Source organism: Bubalus kerabau, chromosome 6, assembly GCF_029407905.1.
Source record: "Bubalus kerabau isolate K-KA32 ecotype Philippines breed swamp buffalo chromosome 6, PCC_UOA_SB_1v2, whole genome shotgun sequence".
NCBI lineage: Eukaryota > Metazoa > Chordata > Mammalia > Artiodactyla > Bovidae > Bubalus > Bubalus kerabau.
Window position 1 is genome coordinate 586,565 of NC_073629.1, and position 19,455 is coordinate 606,019.

The 19,455-nt window shown below is 44.4% G+C and overlaps 1 protein-coding gene across 1 annotated transcript in view; it reads left to right on the forward strand.

The window, feature by feature from the left end:
• LOC129655850 (uncharacterized) overlaps window positions 1-19,455 on the forward strand; it is an 86,859-nt gene that overhangs the window by 35,500 nt on the left and 31,904 nt on the right. The window contains 1 exon segment of the mRNA XM_055586674.1: window positions 12,433-12,494. Within this exon segment, the coding sequence (XP_055442649.1) occupies window positions 12,433-12,494 (62 nt within the window).

Here is a 19,455-nt window from a genome sequence, read left to right on the forward strand (position 1 = left end):
GGAAGTCCAAGTCCAGTATCTTTCTTTAAAAATGTGAATGGTCAAGAGATTGAACAGACGACTGATTTTAGAAAAGCAATTTGGGCACAGAAAATCCTGGAGGAAAATATAGAAGGATAGCTGGTAGAAACATGACAAACTTTTTGTATAGGAATCCTAAGACCTGTGTTTACTCGCTGGCTAAAAGAATGGTAATCCACCTTGGTTCCAAAAAAAATATATGAGCAGCTTATGAATATGTGAGGTATACAAAAAGATGAGAGAGGGAAATAGATCAAATTGAAAGAAATTGAGTATAGCGCTGAGGTGAACCAAAATGCTGAAATGAATTTAAGAAGGACTTGCAGTTTTTAAAGGTGGTTGACATTTATCCCTCAGGTTTAAGGTAGAAAGGGAAGTGGGAACACAGCTGGATCATGCCCCGTGGCTGTGAGATGAAAAGAAATAGTCTCAGAAGGACAACTCTTCTGTCCACTAGTATCCAAAAGAAGTGTTTCTATGGCTTCTAAATAAAGGAGCTTCTGTGGGATGAAATATAGTGTGAAGTACATTCTCAACTGATTTCCAGGTTTGTCCTGATGCTTGACTCCATGTTCACTTGAGGAAAAGCAGAGATTCTGTAAGGGGCCAGGGGGTGTTATCTCTCAACCTGCCACCTGACACAGGAATAAAATGCTCTCAAGCAGATCAACCATGTCTCCTGGAGATGATTTTCCATGTTCAGTTTTAGTTAAATCAGCCCGTGTTCAGTTCAGTTCAGCCACCCAGTTGTGTCCAACTCTTTGTGACCCTATGAACCACAGCACACCAAGCCTCCCTGTCCATCACCAACTCCTGGAGTCCACCCAAGCCCATGTCCATTGAGTTGCATATCCTATCTTTTTTCTTCCTGTCCTCTCTACAGATGTAAACCTCATCCAGGTGTGTTTTGTTTTGTAAGTCACTGGCTTATTTGTGATGATAAAGAGATCATTTTTGAAGCATATTTGGAATTGTGGAGCACCCAGAAATTTTTGTGAGGTTTTTGTGTTTTTTTTTATTTTTAATGGAGCATTTAAATTTTTGTCAGGAATGTTCTTTCTCCCACTCTACTTCAGACAATAATGTTTTTTTTTTTAAACCAGTCTAGTTTCTTGGACTTCTAGTTGGATGGCTTCACTGACTCAAAGGACGTGAGTTTGAGTAAGTTCCAAGAGTTAGTGATGGACAGGGAAGCCTGGTGTGGTGCAGTCTCTGGGGTGGCAAAGAGTCAGACCTGACTGAGTTGCTGAACTGAACTAAACTGACTTTCTTAATCCTTAGGAAGGGTGGGTGGAGGAGTTGGCAGTTTGAGATGTGCTCTTGAGAGCTCTCCCTGGGTCACTCTGAAAACACCTGTCCTGATGATGAAGAGGGACTGTCTGCAGATGCAGGGCTGAAAGAAGGCAGTTCTGAAAAGCTCCCCAGTTCTGGGAGGAGGGATGGGAGGCCAGTGCCCTGGTAGTTTGCATGAGGGTTCCACACTCTGAGGACACTGGAACACAGTGGGTTTCTCCCCTACCTGCCCACCAGCTCCTGACTGGCCCAGTACTCAGAGACCCTGCACTGGGCAGAGGCCAGCCTGTGTATCCCTCAGTGGGCAGCCCTTTGTGAGTTTTCATGCTTCCCTTTACTCTTTTGCTTCCCCTTCCTTCTTTTTCCTTCTTATTCTTCTTGTTTCCCTTCTCCTCAACGTTTGTTTTTCTTTCTTTTCTTGATTATTCTCATTTTTCCCCCTTACTTTGTAGTTGTTCTGTACATTTCTTTCACCTTAAAATCTGGACCCTCTAGAACTCCTGTGCTCCAGCTTATGATCTTGAAGAGAATATTTTGATGTATAAATTTCTCATAGGCATCATAACACACTGATTCAAGGAAGTAGTGAAAGAGGTGAGGGTGAGAGGATGAACTCAATTCAGATCAAAGTTTAGATGTAGGTGTTCAAAACAGTGGAATATTGATAACACTCTCTAGTTCTTTGTTTTGGTGAGGTGGTGACATTCTTTTTACCATCAGAATCCAGATGTTTGCTTTTTGGAGCAGGTTGCATGACCTAGGACTATGTAAAAAAAAAAAAAAAAAAAAAAAACAGGAAACACTGTATGTGTCTCTAAGGGAAAGGCTATTTGTGACCCCCCTGGAGACCCTGTGGGCTCTGCCTGCATCGCCTGCATAGACAGACAATGAAGAGAAAATGTCGTCGTTTCTACAAAGCCCCAGGGTCTTGTCTCCAGTCTGTTGTTTTGGAGGATTTGAAGATGATTAAAACCAGCAGAAAACAGAAGTGTTCTAGAGCCTGGATTTGCTTTAATATTAACTGTCCTCACTTTGATGTTAAAGATCTTTCTTCAAAAATGGCCAGCTCTTGTGTTGAGTTGAAAATAGAGATCTGTCAGTATAAGAGAAACATCTTTTGATTAACTTAGTGAAATATAGTATTTGGGAAAACACACTTGTGTATTAAAGCTGCTTGTTAGTATTGTTGCCACAGTGATACCTGTTGGTGAGTGATTATGCCATGCTGTTCTCAGTGATTTTGTTCTGAAAGATGTACCCTGAACTTAGGTGCAGCCCTAGCAATGGCATGGTGACCTGTGCCCGCCTCAGCACCCACTCTCCTGGGGCTCCCACTTTGTTTCCGTGGTTTCATCATTCTTTGTTCTCCCCTTTCATCCCCTCCCACAACACTCAACAAATATTTCACACATCTACTGTGTGTCAGGCACTGTTCTAGGTGCTGGGGAGTCAGTAATGAAAAGAATCTACAAAGTATCTGACTTCATAGAGTTTGATTTAGTCAAGTAAGATAGAGAAATAAGTCGGCAAACAAGTGAATTCTATAGCATTTTGTTTGAGGATCGACTTTGTGGAGAGAGCAATAGGGAATGGGGTGCTCCATGGAGCAGGGAGAAGGAGGGTGTGTATTCAGAGATCCCCACACACCCAGATCCCCTGGAGGGAGCAGGACTGTGTGCACAGGGCAGCAGGAAGGCTAGTGTGGCCAGAGTGTGCTTAGCAGGTGGGGACGGCACAGAGGGTGGGGCAGCAGGAGAGGAGAAGCCCAAAGGAGGCTCGTGGGGCCCAGGTGGAGACCATGCTTTAATCCAGGTGAAATGAACTTTCAATGAAGGTTAGCAATACGTTGTATGATTTAAACCATGAATGCCTTTTACTTTTTCTGTGCATTGTCACATATGTGAACTAAAATGCTGCTAAATTAGAAAAGTCTGAGGTATCCCCAAGAGTGACTGCTACATGTTGTCAGGCATCTGGTCTGTGTGCCAGTCTGGGATGGGGAGAAGTGGGACAGTGGGGAGACAGACTCGTCTTTGTCTCCCTACCAGCTGTGTCTGGGCCTCAGTTCCTCACCGCGATGCAAGGATGGGTAGGAGAAGTCATTCTCTGACTCCAATCTATGATTGCTGGTAGTTCCTGGAGGCTCTTTTATGTCTTTATTTTTGTAACTTCCATGTAAGCTTCACAGAAAGCATCCCCTAGCTTAAAAAACAGAAGGAAATGTAGCCTTGGCTATCCCTTAGGTTTTCTTTTTTATTATTATTATTATTTTTACTTTACAATATTGTATTGGTTTTGCCATACATCAACATGCATCCGCCCCGCATCAAGAAGCTGCAGTCCCATAGATTCTGTCTCAGATGACAATCACTCAGTGCCTCTTAGCAAGGGCACATTATCTCTTGTTGAAAGTGCAAAGTCAACTGTCAAAAGTCAGATATGGTGCCCAGGACCCCGTCCTTCCAGGCTAGGGAGTTGGCTTCCATCACTGTACAGACTTAAGAGAATAATATGAACAGTGACTGTCTTAGTAGATACTTCCTGACATAAAATAGAAACTAGCTATCGAGATAAGTAATCATGACTGATGTGTAAAGAAGGGCAAAGTGCTAATCTAATTTTAAAAATACCTAATGACATGAGCGTGTCATTTTGTGTTTTACATGTACTGAAAAGGGATCATGTCCTCATAGCATGTAAGTATAGCTGGAAAATAGCCTGGGTGTGTGGGTGCTTATTGTGGTTGCAGGTATTTTGTAGTTAGTTTCATTTTCTGGGCAAAGAAATGGGAACATCAGGGGCAGGTGGGTTTTGCAGCGCCAATGGCACCTGGAGCCCGGGGCGAAAGGAGAGGGGAGGCAAAAAGACGAAAGCACCCGGTATTCCCAAGTGGCCTCACATCCAGTACTAACCAGGCCCGACCCTGCTTAGCCTCCGAGATCAGATGAGATCAGGCCTATTCAGGCTTGTAGGTAGAGGCGGCTGCTGCCAGGAGCCCTGAAAGCCCTGCGCTGCATCTCAACTTCACTCTGACCTGCCTACTGGTCGGGAGAGCCAGGCGCACTTCTCCCCTGACATGTGCTGTACATGCGCCGCAGGACCCGCCACCAGACTCCGGGCAGCCAGGGCGGGCAGCTGGGCGGCCTGCCGAAGCTGCCCGGCCCCCACACACTGCCACCCTTGGCCAGCACCCGCGTCCGGAAGCCTTCTGGGACCCAGAGCAGGCGTCTGGGAGTGTGTGGGGGTGCTGGGAGATTGGGTGAGGGGCGAGGAGGTCTCAGAGCTCTCCCACCCTGGGCCTCTCCAGGCCCGTCCTATCCCATTCGCTGCATAGGGCCACGTGGCCCTGGAGGTGTCTGGCTTGGCGGCCTGCAGCTGCCAGTGGCGCGCGGTCCTCTGAGCCTCCTTTGGGCCTAGGTGCAGTCCAGCCGGGGCCCGGAGCACCCATCATGCCCTGCACCTGCCCGGTGCCCAAACGCACTGCGAGCCACCAGCGTGGTTGACTGGAGAGCGTCAGCCCCACCCCTTTGCCCTACTGAGACTCCCCCTTGCTCCACGCCACCCCCCAAGCGCAGGACCTTCCTGAGAGAGCAGATGAGCGACAGGCAAGCACACGGACAGACACACAGACACTCACACGCAGCCAGGCCAAGTGAGACAGACGACAGACGCAAGTTCGCCGGCAAGAGCCAGAGTCATAGCACCTGGGAGAGGCCGGGGGCAGAGGAAGGGATGGGAGGCCCGGTATCAGGAAACACAGAGCCAGAAAGAGACGAAGGTTCAGAGACAGACTCAAAGATGGCGAGGGGGAGACAGACACGTGTGTGAGCACACACAACGCACACAGACACACACACACGGAGGCACAGACAGAGAGAGGGAGACACAGAGCCACTGACAGACAGAAAACGCGAGACAGACATGGGAGAGAGAATGGCATCCGATCCGAGACAGACACACTGGCACCCGCCATGACATACCTCAGAGAGAGGCTGTGAGGAAGTAGCAGCTTCCCCAAGGGAGGGGCATCAGCCTTGGGCTGAGCCCAGGCTGGACACGGTGCCCTGGGGCTGGCAGTCACCAGTAGGGTCTCCAAGACTTCTTCGCAGCTGAGATCTCAAAGGTCCCCTTCAGCTTGGCTACCTTAGGCAAGACCCAGACCCCATCCCCAGGTCAGAGGGTGAGTGAGTGAGAGTGTGTGTGTGAGTGTGTCGGTGGGCAAGGGTATAGTCGGGTCGACGGGGGGTCGGGTGGATACTCAGAATGGAGGGTGGAGTGCGTGGAGGTCAGGGGATGGGAAGCCTGTGTGGTCCTCTTGATGCCTCTCTCTCTCTCTTTCTCTGTCTCTGATACCTGGGGTTTCCGGCTCTTGACCCATCTCAGAGGCTGGGTGTGTGTTTGTGTATTTGTGTCTGTGTGTCTCTGTGGGTGTGTGCTTGAGTGCACGCAGCACATGCGGTCACCTGTGAGGATGGGGCTGGGGTTGATGGTGGGGCTGGTGGTGGGGAAGCCTCCGGGATTGACTGAGGCTTGCCCAGTTCAGTTCAGTTCAGTCGCTCAGTCATGTCCCACTCTGTGCGACCCCATGAATCGCAGCACACCAGGCCTCCCTGTCCATCACCAACTCCCGGAGTTCACCCAGACTCACGTCCATCTAGTCAGTGATGCCATCCAGCCATCTCATCTTCTGTCGTCCCCTTCTCCTCCTGCCCCCAATCCCTACCAGCATCAGAGTCTTTTCCAATGAGTCAACTCTTCACATGAGGTGGCCAAAGTACTGGAGTTTCAGCTTCAGCATCATTCCCTCCAAAGAAATCCCAGGGCTGATCTCCCTCAGACTGGACTGGTTAGATCTCCTTGCAGTCCAAGGGACTCGCAAGAGTCTTCTCCAACACCACAGTTCAAAGGCATCAATTCTTTGGCGCTCAGCCTTCTTCACAGTCCAACTCTCACATCCATACATGACCACAGGAAAAACCATAGTCTTGACTAGACGAACCTTTGTTGGCAAAGTAATGTCTCTGCTTTTGAATATGCTATCTAAGTTGGTCATAACTTTCCTTCCAAGGAGTAAGCGTCTTTTAATTTCATGGCTGCAGTCACCATCTGCAGTAATTTTGGAGCCCAAAAAAATAAAGTCTGACACTGTTTCCACTGTTTTCCCATCTATTTCCCATGAAGTGATGGGACCGGATGCCATGATCTGCGTTTTCTGAATGTTGAGCTTTAAGCCAACTTTTTCACTCTCCACTTTCACTTTCATCAAGAGGTTTTTTAGTTCCTCTTCACTTTCTGCCATAAGAGTGGTGTCATCTGCATATCTGAGGTTATCGACATTTCTCCCGGCAATCTTGATTCCAGCTTGTGCTTCTTCCAGTCCAGCATTTCTCATGATGTACTCTGCATAGAAGTTAAATAAGTAGGGTGACAATATACAGCCTTGACAAACTCCTTTACCTATTTGGAACCAGTCTGTTGTTCCATGTCCAGTTCTAACTGTTGCTTCCTGACCTGCATACAAATTTCTCAAGAGGCAGATCAGGTGGTCTGGTATTCCCATCTTTCTCAGAATTTTCCACAGTTTATTGTGATCCACACAGTCAAAGGCTTTGGCATAGTCAATAAAGCAGAAATAGATGTTTTTCTGGAACTCTCTTGCTTTTTACATGGTCTAGTGGATGTTGACAATTTGATCTCTGCTTCCTCTGCCTTTTCTAAAACCAGCTTGAACATCAGGAAGTTCACAGTTCACATATTGCTGAAGTCTGGCTTGCAGAATTTTGAGCATTACTTTACTAGCATGTGAGATGAGTGCAGTTTGTGGTAGTTTGAGCATTCTTTGGCATTGCCTTTCTTTGGGATTGGAATGAAAACTGACCTTTTCCAGTCCTGTGGCCACTGCTGAGTTTTCCAAATTTGCTGGCATATTGAGTGTAGCACTTTCACAGCATCATCTTTCAGGGTTTGTAATAGCTCAACTGGAATTCTATCACCTCCACTAGCTTTGTTTGTAGTGATGCTTTCTAAGGCCCACTTGACTTCACATTCCAGGATGTCTGGCTCTAGGTCAGTGATCACACCATTGTGATTATCTGGGTCATGGGAATCTTTTTTGTACAGTTCTTCTGTGTATTCTTGTCACCTCTTCTTAATATCTTCTGCTTCTGCTAGGTCCATACCACTTCTGTCCTTTATCGAGCCCATCTTTGCGTGAAATGTTCCCTTGGTTTCTCTAATTTTCTTGAAGAGATCTCTAGTCATTCCCATTCTGTTGTTTTCCTCTATTTCTTTGCATTGATCACTGAAGAAGGCTTTCTTATCTCTTCTTGCTATTCTTTGGAACTCTGCATTCAGATGCTTGTATCTTTCCTTTTCTCCTTTGCTTTTTGCTTCTCTTCTTTTCACAGCTATTTGTAAGGCCTCCCCAGACAGCCATTTTGCTTTTTTGCATTTCTTTTCCATGGGGATGGTCTTGATCCCTGTCTCCTGTATAATGTCATGAACCTCATTCCATAGTTCATCAGGCACTCTATCAGATCTAGGCCCTTAAATCTATTTCTCACTTCCACTGTATAATCATAAGGGATTTTATTTAGGTCATACCTGAATGGTCTAGTGGTTTTCCCTACTTTCTTCAATTTAAGTCTGAATTTGGCAATAAGGAATTCATGATCTGAACCACAGTCAGCTCCTGGTCTTGTTTTTGCTGACTGTATAGAGCTTCTCCATCTTCGACTGCAAAGAATATAATCAATCTGATTTCGGTGTCGACCATCTGGTGATGTCCATGTATAGAATCTTCTCTTGTGTTGTTGGAAAAGGGTGTTTGTTATGACCAGTGCATTTTCTTGGCAAAACTCTATTAGTCTTTGCCCTGCTTGCCCAGGGAGCCTCAGACAGAGACCAGATGGTCATCTGGGTTCCTGGGAACTGAATGTGGAGGGGCTCCCGGGCCGCGCAAGGGCAACCCAGGTGTGCCGCGGGAGTCAGAGCCCCTGCCACCCACCCAGGGAGGCGCTGGGGCTTCAGGGACCCAACAGTAGGGACGCTGGTGCCTTCCAGGCCCGCCGGCTGGCTGGCTGGCTGGCCGGCCGGCTGGACAACCTAAAGGCAGGCGACGGCTCTGAGCATGGTGGGGTGCCAGGGGTCAGGGGCAGGTGGGTTTTTCGGCGCTAAATGTGCCTGGGGCCTGGGGGCAAAAGGAGAGGGGAGGCAAAGAGATGACAGCACCCAGTATTCCCAAGCAGTCTCACACCCAAGTACTAACCAGGCCAGACCCTGCTTAGCTTCCGAGATCAGACAAGATCGGGCCTGTTCAGAGTGGTATGGTTGTGGACGGAGGCAGCTGCTGCCAGGTGCCCTGAGAGCCCTGCTCTGCATCTCCATTTCGTCTGACCTGCCTGCTGATTGGGAGGGCCAGGCAGACTTCTCCCCTGACTTACTCAAACTCACGTCCATTGATTTGGTGTTGCCATCCAACAATCTCATCCTCTGTCTTCCCCTTCTCCTCCTACCATCAGGGTCTTTTCCAATGAGTCAGTTTTTTTGTATCAGGTGGCCACAGTATTGGAACTTCAGCTTCAGCATCAGTCCTTCCAGTGAATATTCAGAACTGATTTCCTTTAAGATTAACTGGTTTGATCTCCTTTCAGTCCAAGAAACTCTCAACACCACAGTTCAAAAGCATCAATTCTTCAGTGCTCAACTTTCTGTATTGTCCAACTCTCACATCCATACATGACCACTGGAAACCATAGCTTTGACTAGATGGGCCTTTGTTGGCAAAGTAATGTCTCTGCTTTTTAATATGCTGTCTAGGTTGGTCATAACTTTTCTTCCAAGGAGCAATCATCTTATAATTTCCTGGCGGCAGTCACCATCTGCAGTAATTTTGGAGCCCCCAAAATAGTCTGTCACTCTTTCCACTGTTTCTCCATCTATTTGACATGAAGTGATGGAATCTGATGCCATGATCTTAGTTTTCTGAAGGTTGAGTTTTAAGCCAACTTTTTCACTCTCCTTTTTCACTTTCATCAAGAGGCTCTTTAGTTCTTCTTCACTCTCTGCCATAAGGGTGGTGTCATCTGCATATCTGAGGTTATTGTTATTTCTTCCAACAGTTTTGATTCCAGCTTGTGCTTCATCCAGCTGAGCATTTCTCATGATGTACTCTGTGTATAAGTTAAATAAGTAGGGTGACAGTATACATCCTTGATGTACTCATTTCCCTTTTTGGAATCAGTCTGTTGTTCCATGACCAGTTCTAACCGTTGCTTCCTGACCTGCATACAGATTTCTCAAAAGGCAGGTCAGGTGGTCAGGTGTTCCCATCTCTTGAAGAATTTTCCACAGTGTATTGTGATCCACACAGTCAAAGGCTTTGGCATAATCAGTAATGCAGAAGTAGATGCTTTTCTGGAACTCTCTTGCTTTTTTTGATTATCAAGTGGATGTTGGCAATTTGATCTCTGGTTCCTCTGTCTTTTCTAAATCCAGCTTGAACATCTGGAAGTTCATGGTTCATGTACTGTTGAAGTCTGGCTTGCAGAATTTTGAGCATTACTTTGCTAGGGTGTGAGACAACTGCAATTGTGCAGTAGTTTGAACATTCTTTGGCATTGCCTTTCTTTGGGATTGGAATGAAAACTGACCTTTTCCAGTCCTTTGGCCACTGCTGAGTTTTCCAAATTTTCTGGCCTATTGAGTGCAACACTTTCACAGCATCATCTTTTAGGATTTGAACTAGTTCAACTGTAATTCCATCACCTGGCACTAGCTTTGTTCATACTGATGTTTACTAAGGCCCACTTGACTTTTTCATTCCAGGATGTCTGGCTCTAGGTGAGTGATCATACCATCATGATTATCTGGGTCGTGAAGATCTTTTTTATATAGTTCTTCTATGTATTCTTGCCACTTCTTCTTAATATCTTCTGCTTCTAAATAAAACTTAGCTATAACAAAATATTTCAGAAAGGCTAAAGTATGAAGAGAAGTGAAATTAGGCCCAACACATGCAAATCAAAAAAGCAAGGGTTATGATCTTGACATGTTACAACTTAAAATTCAGGCCAGGAACATTATGTGAACAACAACAAAACAATGAATACATTCTTAATACTAACAGCTACCATTCACAATGAAATTATAATAGATTTGAATTTTGTCCCTCAAAATACAGATGCAACTATGTAAGAAAGAAACTACATAGTACTTACAAGGATAGACAAGCACATTGATAAGAGTAACTTTAAACCACTTTGGTCAAAAGAGATCAAGAAGAAAAATACAAATAAGGATTTAGAATATATAAACAGAACAGAATGTATAATGTATAGTTATATCCTGTCTTCTCAAGGTACATGAACTATTTATGACTATTAAGTCACAACAAAAATGTCAAACAATGTCATAACACAAACTTATTTCCTCATCTCATGCATTAAACTATTAATGGATTTAAAAAAAAAAACAGTTGTGAACTTATAACCTATGACAGAGAAAATCAGAGTTTACACACTGAAACTTGGCATGTTCCTTTCATTGTATTACAGATGGTTTTGACTAAAAACTTGGGTCTCAGAAAAACTTTTTCCAAAATATTTAAATGTACAAAAATCTAAAGAGCACACATATTTATCATGATCCACTTGGAATAATTTTGTGGTCTACTCAACATCTTGTTAATATGTATAAAATGTGGTGGGCTGGTTTAGGTGTGTATTAAGTCATGCTTGGTCATTTGTTCACTTATGAAGATTTTCTGTTTTCTCTGTTGATATATATATTCATATGTAAGGGTTAGTTTGATGGCTCATTGTCAAGTGGAATAAAATAACCAATAATCATGGAGGACATTAGGATTTCTCTGATGTGATTTCTTTTAACTAATTAAGTTGACTGCCTCAGGTCTCAGGTGTGACACACAGAATCTTCTCTGCATCATTCAGGATCTCTTATTGCAGCTCACAGACCCTCTAGTTGTGGTGCATGGACTCAGTAGCTGCAGCTTAGTTGCCCCGTGACATGTGAGGCTTTAGTTCCTGGATCAAGGATCAAACCCATGTCCCCTGCATTGGCAGCTGGATTCTTTACCACTGGACCAACAGGGAAGTCTCTCTAATGTGACTTTAATGCATAAAAAGTTGCTTCTAAAAAAGATACAAGCTTTTCAAATATAAGACGGCACTGCCTCTGTTCTAATCCATTCCCTGTTGTTTCTGAGCTTTAACTACTCATAGCCAGCTGTATGGGGGAGGGAAAGCCCTGCTGGAGTCACATCCTCTTGGCCCAGCAGGACTAAGCTCACAGCTCGACTCTGGCAGAAGAGACTATGGCCTCTGCTTCTCCCAGTCCCCTCTCCCTTTAATACTTTAAGCATCTGGTGCTTTCACCACTTCTGAAACTGCAACACTCCTCTAACTGAGTTAATCGATCAATATACACTCGCTCTTCTCATGGCTTGTAAGATTTTTTTAATTAAAGAACTTTTTATTGTCAGAGCTCTTAACATCCTTGATCACTGGCAATCCATGCAAACTGTGAAACAGAAGACTGGCATGAGTGTGCAGAAAGCTTCAGGTGGAGCTTTGATTTCAAGTGGAGAATTATCCTTTGATTATTACAATTTAAAGGGTTGTAACAGGAAATGCACCTGTTTCCATATTAAGCCTATCAATTTAGTGATTAGATATAGCCTTTGCCAAATGTCTTTAGATAAATTGGCAGATATGTGCACTTATTGGCATAGAACTAGGATGTGGCAGTAACATGAGTGAGTTGTCTATTTTTCCGGTATTAAGCAGATTTTTCAAATTTATTCAGGTGAGTCATGAAAGAGACAGACTGTGGGTTTCTCTCTGGCCATGGGGGCCTGTTCTTGGGATTTGTGTTTGTGGAGAGCGTGAAAGCTGTGACACCTGGCAGCTGCCGCATTGACGTTCCCAGCTCAGCTCAGTCTTTGTCAATGGGGAGCAGCTGCGGTGAAGGCAGAGCGTCCCTGATGCCTGCAGGACATGAAATCTGCTCTGTGGACGGTCACTATTGTTTGAGGTGGTCAGACACTTTTCACAGCTGTTTTATGGCAGTTTATGCTTTCTTTTTGTCTTTTTCACACAGCTGTGGTGAACTTGGACAATTCTGTGGTTGACCTGAAGACCTTTCAAGATCTGTATAAGAATGTGAGTAACAGGAGGTTTTCTGTGTGAAAATCTGACACACACACAGTTCTTGTCAATGTCCACATCTGGGCTCATTGCCTCCATGTCGTCTGAGGAAGTTTGATACGGGAGCACTGAACTTACATAAGTCTGGATTTGTTAAAATTTATACTTTGTAGAAATGTATTGAATAAATGCATGGTCTCATAGTTTTAAAAATTGTGATTCAAAACATGTTGTATCTGCAGTCTTTCAGATTCCTTCTTTTGAAATATAATCAATGCTTAGGCAGAAGGTAATTTGAGAGGAACATTGTGTGATGTGCTGATACATTTACTCTTGATGTGAAAACCCTCAGTAGCTGCTATTATTGCTCTATTTTATAGATGAGGAAACTTGGCAGAGAGAGTCCACACCACCTGCCCAAGTCACACATGCTGTGTTGTGGTGAAGTGGGATGTGATTTCATTCTGTCTCTGTTTCTCTGTCTGCCACAGTTTCCTTCACTGAGCGTCAGGACATGGTATCGTTTCCTAGTACCACTTTCTCTTTAAAAGGTGGCAGGAAACCTGCATGAGGAGAACCAACCAGGGCATGTGCTCTGGGGAAATGCAGTCTGGGGGGGCTGTGTGAAATGACTTTTGCTGGGGCTTGGCATTAAGTAACATTGATTCATGTAGTAAGAAAGTGATTCTCTCTTCAATGTGCTTGATTGAATCTAGGAAAGTCTCAGTGTGGCCATTTTCTTCCTTGGTTTCTGTTCTTGTCTGTGGTCTGCCTGGTATTTAAGACTCTGTGTTTAATGGGACTTGATTTGGTTGCTCCTGGGCTTTTCTGACCCTCTTCCTCAACCTCTCCCTTGAGAACAGGGTGTTCCACCTGTATGTCTGTTCTTAGATTCGGTACTTTTAAAGCACATGTCCACATGATGTCCCTGTGAGGCCAGGACCTTCATGGGCAGGTATTTCTCATGAAGCATCACCCAGTCCACAGGTGAAATACACAGCTGTGGTGAACGCAGTGCTGGCATCTGGTGCCCATTGTGGGCACAGGCATGTGACTCATTAATGAACTGGAGAGGAAAGCATGAGTGTTTTGTTACCTGGTAGTCACTACATGATGGAAAACTTGGAAAAAATGGAACTGTTTAGAGGTGTACAGAGCTTTCATTTACCTCATCCTTCCTGCCAACCCTCTGTCAACCAAGAACCATGTGGAAGAAACAAGGAAACACCAGGGAGAACAATGTCTTCAACAGGTTGTAACCATGTCAGACTTCACTGACGTATGTGTAACTGTATCTCATACACATATTCCATGTACTTATGTACATGTCTTTCTGCAGATACATAGGGTATATGTCTGTACATTATATGAAGGCATGAATGCTTTATTTTAAGCTGGTATATCCATGTGCAGAAACATATACAGAAAAAAAAAAAAAACAACATTGGGGACAACTGTATTTATAAGGAGAGTTTATTTTGCAGTGATTTAGAGTATTTTCTTTGGGAAATTTTTGCCTTTAAAGTAGAGTAACTTCACAAAATAGAAATTTCTGACTGTGGAAAAACCAGATAGCTACCCAGAATTTCTTACCATCGTACTCCATGAAAGGAGAACCAGCACCAACTGAAACTAGTTACATTTGTGGTTTTCTTTATATTGTTGATGTCATTAAATCTGATGGTTCAGACTTTTACTGTGTCAGGAAAACAATCATTTTGTGATAGGAGTGGTTCACAGTGATACTGGTTTAGGTGGGAATATTCTGGATTGTTTTGATCACTATCTTCAGTAGAGGAACTTAAAGCATCCCTTATAAATAAGAGATGCCTTGTGTAATAATATATGCCTTGTATACAAACAGAACTCATACTAATTCCTGAGTCATGTCCATTAATATACAAGGCCAAAGATGGCAGAACTATTTCTTTTATCCACAACAACATCCCGAGCACTTAGATTCAGGTAGTACTGGGCACATAGGAACTATTCAGTAAATGTTAAATGGATCAGTCAGTCAGCTCAGTTGCTCAGTCATGTCTGACTCTGCAACCCCATGGACTGCAGCACAGTAGGCTTCCCTGTCCATCACCAATTCCTGGAGCTTGCTGAAACTCATGTCCATCAAGTCGGTGATGCTATCCAACCATGTCATCCTCTGTCCTCCCCTTCTGCCTTCAATCTTTCCCAGCACCAGGGTCTTTTCCAATGAGTCAGCTCTTCACATCAGGTTGCCAAAGTATTGGAGTTTCAGCTTCAACATCAGTCCTTCCAATGAACACTCAGGACAGATCTCCTTTAGGATGGACTGGTTGGATCTCCTTACAGTCCAAGGGACTCTCGGGTCTTCTCCAACACCATAGTTCAAAAGCATCAATTCTTCGGCTCTCAGCTTTCTTTATAGTCCAGCTCTCACATCCATATGTGACTACTGGAAAAACCATAGCCTTTACTAGATGGACCTTTGTTGGCAAAGTAATGTCTCTGCTTTTTAATTATTTTAATAATTAAAATGACATATTTTAATATGTTGGTCATAACTTTCCTTCCAAGGAGCAAGCATCTTTTAATTTCATGGCTACGGTCACCATCGGCAGTGATTTTGGAGCCCCCCCAAAATTAAGTCAGCCACTGTTTCCACTGTTTCCCCATAAATTCCTTACTAATAGGATTTTCATATTCCATGCTTAGCACGATGGTTTATGTATAATATAATAATTACTAATTAAAGAACGATCTGAGAGTTGTACTATTTTTTGCTCTTGGTATGGTTTTATCAATGAAAGAGATGAAAATGGTGAATGTCACTATTTCAAATACTGTACTTTTTTGAACGATCAGTGTAAAAAGTAATGTTGCCTTCTTAAATATAATTTCAGAAATATGTATTCAAATATTCAGAACTGATAACTACCTGAATAGAAGTTAATCATTACTATCCCAGAAATAGTTCATCAGATTTTTGTGTGCTTTTTTTCAAACAGTGTTTTAAATTTAGTAAGTGACGTTTTGTCTTAGGCAGCGTCAGTATGTTTGTTTCCTTCTTGTTAATGCAGTTTCAGAGGCTTTTGCCTCAAAAGCTGTTGAAGCTGCTAGAGGAAGTTTTCCCTTTTCTCAGGTTGCCTTGACCTTTGGATGCCCAGTGGATTGACTGGATATGCGAACTTTCTTGTCCCAGTGCATTGATCCCAAGATGAACCCAAGACTTGGACCCAGTTGTAGTTTATTTATTTTGTGTGCAGTGCAGAACACAGTTCTCCATGTTTTTCAGTTGTTAAAGCCTCTGTGTTTACCTATGACTCACAGAAATGAGGTGGCAGCCACATGACCGCGTGTCTGTGTGGACCTCTGGGGCCCTATCCATGTCCCTCCCCCTCCAGCCTTTACAGCTGGAGCAGAGCTGCATTAAATAGGCTGAAGTTGTGCTTCTTCCTGAGATGAGGTTACTTTCCTGAACCAACCCTCTTCTCCTGCCCTTACACAAAGGCACAACAGAGGGTGTGGTTCCAGCCACGTGAAACCAGTAAGTGTGCCAGTCCCCAGGGTATGGGGCTCCAGCTGCACTTCTCATTCATCGTGTATTATAAGGGGCAGCACCCCAAGCCAGTGGACAGCAGCAGACATTGCATGTCTCCTCTGTGCTATTGAAGGTGTGGGGAGAGCGAGTGGACAGGCTAAGCAAGGCCAGCTCAGTGACACGTCCTGGCCCTTTGCAGTGTGCCCCCACCCCCACCCCTGGCTTTCCTGGAGCATGCCCAGCCCATTGCAGCTGCATCACCGCTACATCCTCTTTATCTAAAAAATCCTATGCTGCTGCTGCTAAGTCACCTCAGTCATGTCCGACTCTGTGCGACCCCATAGATGGCAGTCCACCAGGCTCTCCCGTCCCTGGGATTCTCCAGGCAAGAACACTGGAGTGGGTCAGCCATAAAAAAGAACAGATAGTACACAAATTATATACTTTTGAAAATACTACTGTGGTACAGTTGAAATAAACCCAGGCTTTCAGAAATTTATCTGTTATAAAATGTCAAGGAAAGTGTCTATTATATAATTACAAATTGATATTGTTAGTCTTTACCTGTTACAAAATAATTGAACATATAGCTTTTAAAGTGTCTTTTTCCAGTTATGTTTCTTTTTACCAAGAATTATTACGTGAAAATGGCATCTTAACGATGTCCAGCATCAGAGTGGAATGAGATGACCTCTTTTTCTTTCCCCTTCAATATATAATCATAAAACATCCATAACTCAACAAAGATGCCTCTACTCAGCACATCAGGTCTCTGGAGAGTTCCTCGGATCTGTGCATCTGAAGGCGGGTGGGCAGGACATGTAGAGAAAGCAGAGCCTGAGACAGTGAAGGTGATACCTGTGATCCTAGTCTGGCTGCGAGCTCAGCCCATGTCCCCAGGAAGCCTGGCAACACTGGTCAGGCAGCTTGTATAGGACTCCAGCTTCCTGACCACTGAAACTCCTGGGCCATGGGAGCTGGGCATCAGGGACTCCAGCCACCTGCCTCCTCACCCCCGAAGACTGTGCCTGTGGACCCCTACACCCTGAACATGCAGGAGGCCCCGGAACGTAGTGGGAGTGACCCACGTCCCAGTAACACCAACATCAGTACCCAGGTCACCTTCAACACTTGCAGAGGCCATGCAGGGAGAGACACACAAATGTATGCCACAGCTCCACCTACTGGAAATAGAAGAAAGCGCTCTAATCACTGACCTTTTAATTTTTTTTTTTGTATTTTTTTTAATTTTATTTTATTTTTAAACTTTACATAATTCTATTAGTTTTACTGACCTTTTAAAATGTTAGCTCCTAATAGCTCAGCTGGTGAAGAATCTGCCTGTGATGCAGGAGACCCCGGTTCAATTCCTGGGTCAGGAAGATCCCCTGAGGAAGGGATAGGCTATCCACTCCAGTATTTTTGGACTTCCCTGGTGGCTCAGCTGGTAAAGAAACCGCCCACAATGTGACAGACCTGGGTTCAATCCCTGGGTTGGGAAGATCCCCAGGAGAAGGGGAAGGCTACCCATTCCAGTATTCTGGCCTGGAGAATTCCATGGACTGTATAGCCCATGGGGTCACAAAGAATCAGACACGACTGAGCAACTTTCCCTTCCCTTAAATGTTAGAATCAAGTTTAAAAAAAAGCTTTACCTAAAGAAGAAAGGTGTTGCCTACTTCACATGTGCTTGCAGAAGAACAGCTCATCCAGCACCATGAAAAACCAAGGTAACATTGTGTTTCAAAAAGGAAACAACAGTCCTCCAGGGGGGAAAAAAAAAAAAAGGAGTATTATCCAAGTGAAAGACAATTCAAAATGGCCATTGTGAAGAAGCACAGGAAAACTCAGAAAGGCATTACCATGAGATCAGTAATAATATTATTGTACGGAAGGAATTCTGTACCAAAGAGACTGAAGCTCTAAAAAGCCAACAAACAAAAATTCTGGAGCTGAAGAACTCAATTAACAAGATGAAAAATTCATTAGCAAGTACTGGAAATAGAGCAGACTGTGGAAGAAATAGTGAACTCGAAGATATAAATCTAGAAATGATTCAGATAGAAGATAATAGAGAATTAAGATCTTTAAAAAGTAAGGAAATCCTACAAGAATTCTCTGATTCTTTTATAAGGGGCAACAGAGTGATGGGTACCCAGAAAGAGAAGAGAGGGAGAAGGGAGTAGAGCAATTATCTAAAGAAATAACAGATGAGAACTTCCCAGACAGGGGAAGGAAGTGGATATGCAAGTCCATGAGGCTAAGAGAACTCCTAGTTATCTCAACACAAAAAGACCTTCTCCAATACACATTATGTTAAAACTGTCAGAAGTCAATGACAAAGAATTTTAAAGGCAGCAAGAAAAAAAAAAAAAAAAACCCTACAAAGGACCTCCCATTGGGCCATCATCAGATTTCTCAGCAGAAACTGCAGGCCAGGCAAGAGCAGAATGACATTCTTAAAATACTGAATGATAAAAAATGTCAGCCAGAAATACTCTTTCCAGCAAAGTTGTACTTCAGGAGAATGAAGATTGCCCAGGGTAATGTGTACAATTGTAAATACCATATGAAAGATGGCATTTTGGGTAGGAATTTCAGGGGAGGGAAAAGAGAAGCCACGTTGATATTTCAGGGATGATTTCCTGCCTGATTCAAGGTTCAAGGACCAGTTCAGTTCAGTTCAGTTCAGTCACTCAATCATGTCCAACTCTTTGCGACCCCATGAATCGCAGCATGCCAGACCTCCCTGTCCATTACCAACTCCCGGAGTTCACTCAGACTCTATTGAGTCAGTGATGCCATCCTGCCATCTCATCCTCTGTCGTCCCCTTCTCCTCCTGCCCCCAATCCCTCCCAGCATCAGAGTCTTCCAATGAGTCAACTCTTTGCATGAGGTGGCCAAAGTACTGGAGTTTCAGCTTTAGCATCATTCCTTCCAAAGAAATCCCAGGGCTGGTCTCCTTCAGAATGGACTGGTTGGATCTCCTTGCAGTCCAAGGGACTCTCAAGAGTCTTCTCCAACACCACAGTTCAAAAGCATCAATTCTTCAGCACTCAGCCTTCTTCAAGGACCAGTAGGGAGGCTCAAAGGAAACTGTGAGGGAGGGGAATATAGCTGGAGGTGATCAGAGATGTGGGTGAAGTACCAGCTCCTCGAAGATGCTGAAGCATTGGGGGCCATTGTCATGGGACAGGATGCCAAGGCAGATGCCAGGGAGTATTAGGTGAGCCCTGGCTGGCACAGGTGCCAAGTGCCTGGTGTCCACATGGGGCTGAAGAGGTCACTGGACACCAGTCAGGCCTGCAAAGTTTGAAAGAACTCTGTGTGCTCTGGTTTGTGGCTACAGCTGAGGCCGGAGGACCCCTATTTTCTCACACAACCACATTTTGGATCACCTGTGCAGATGGCTCCCCTGAGCGAATCACTTGAGCAGCGGGGAAAGAAGAGATCAACCC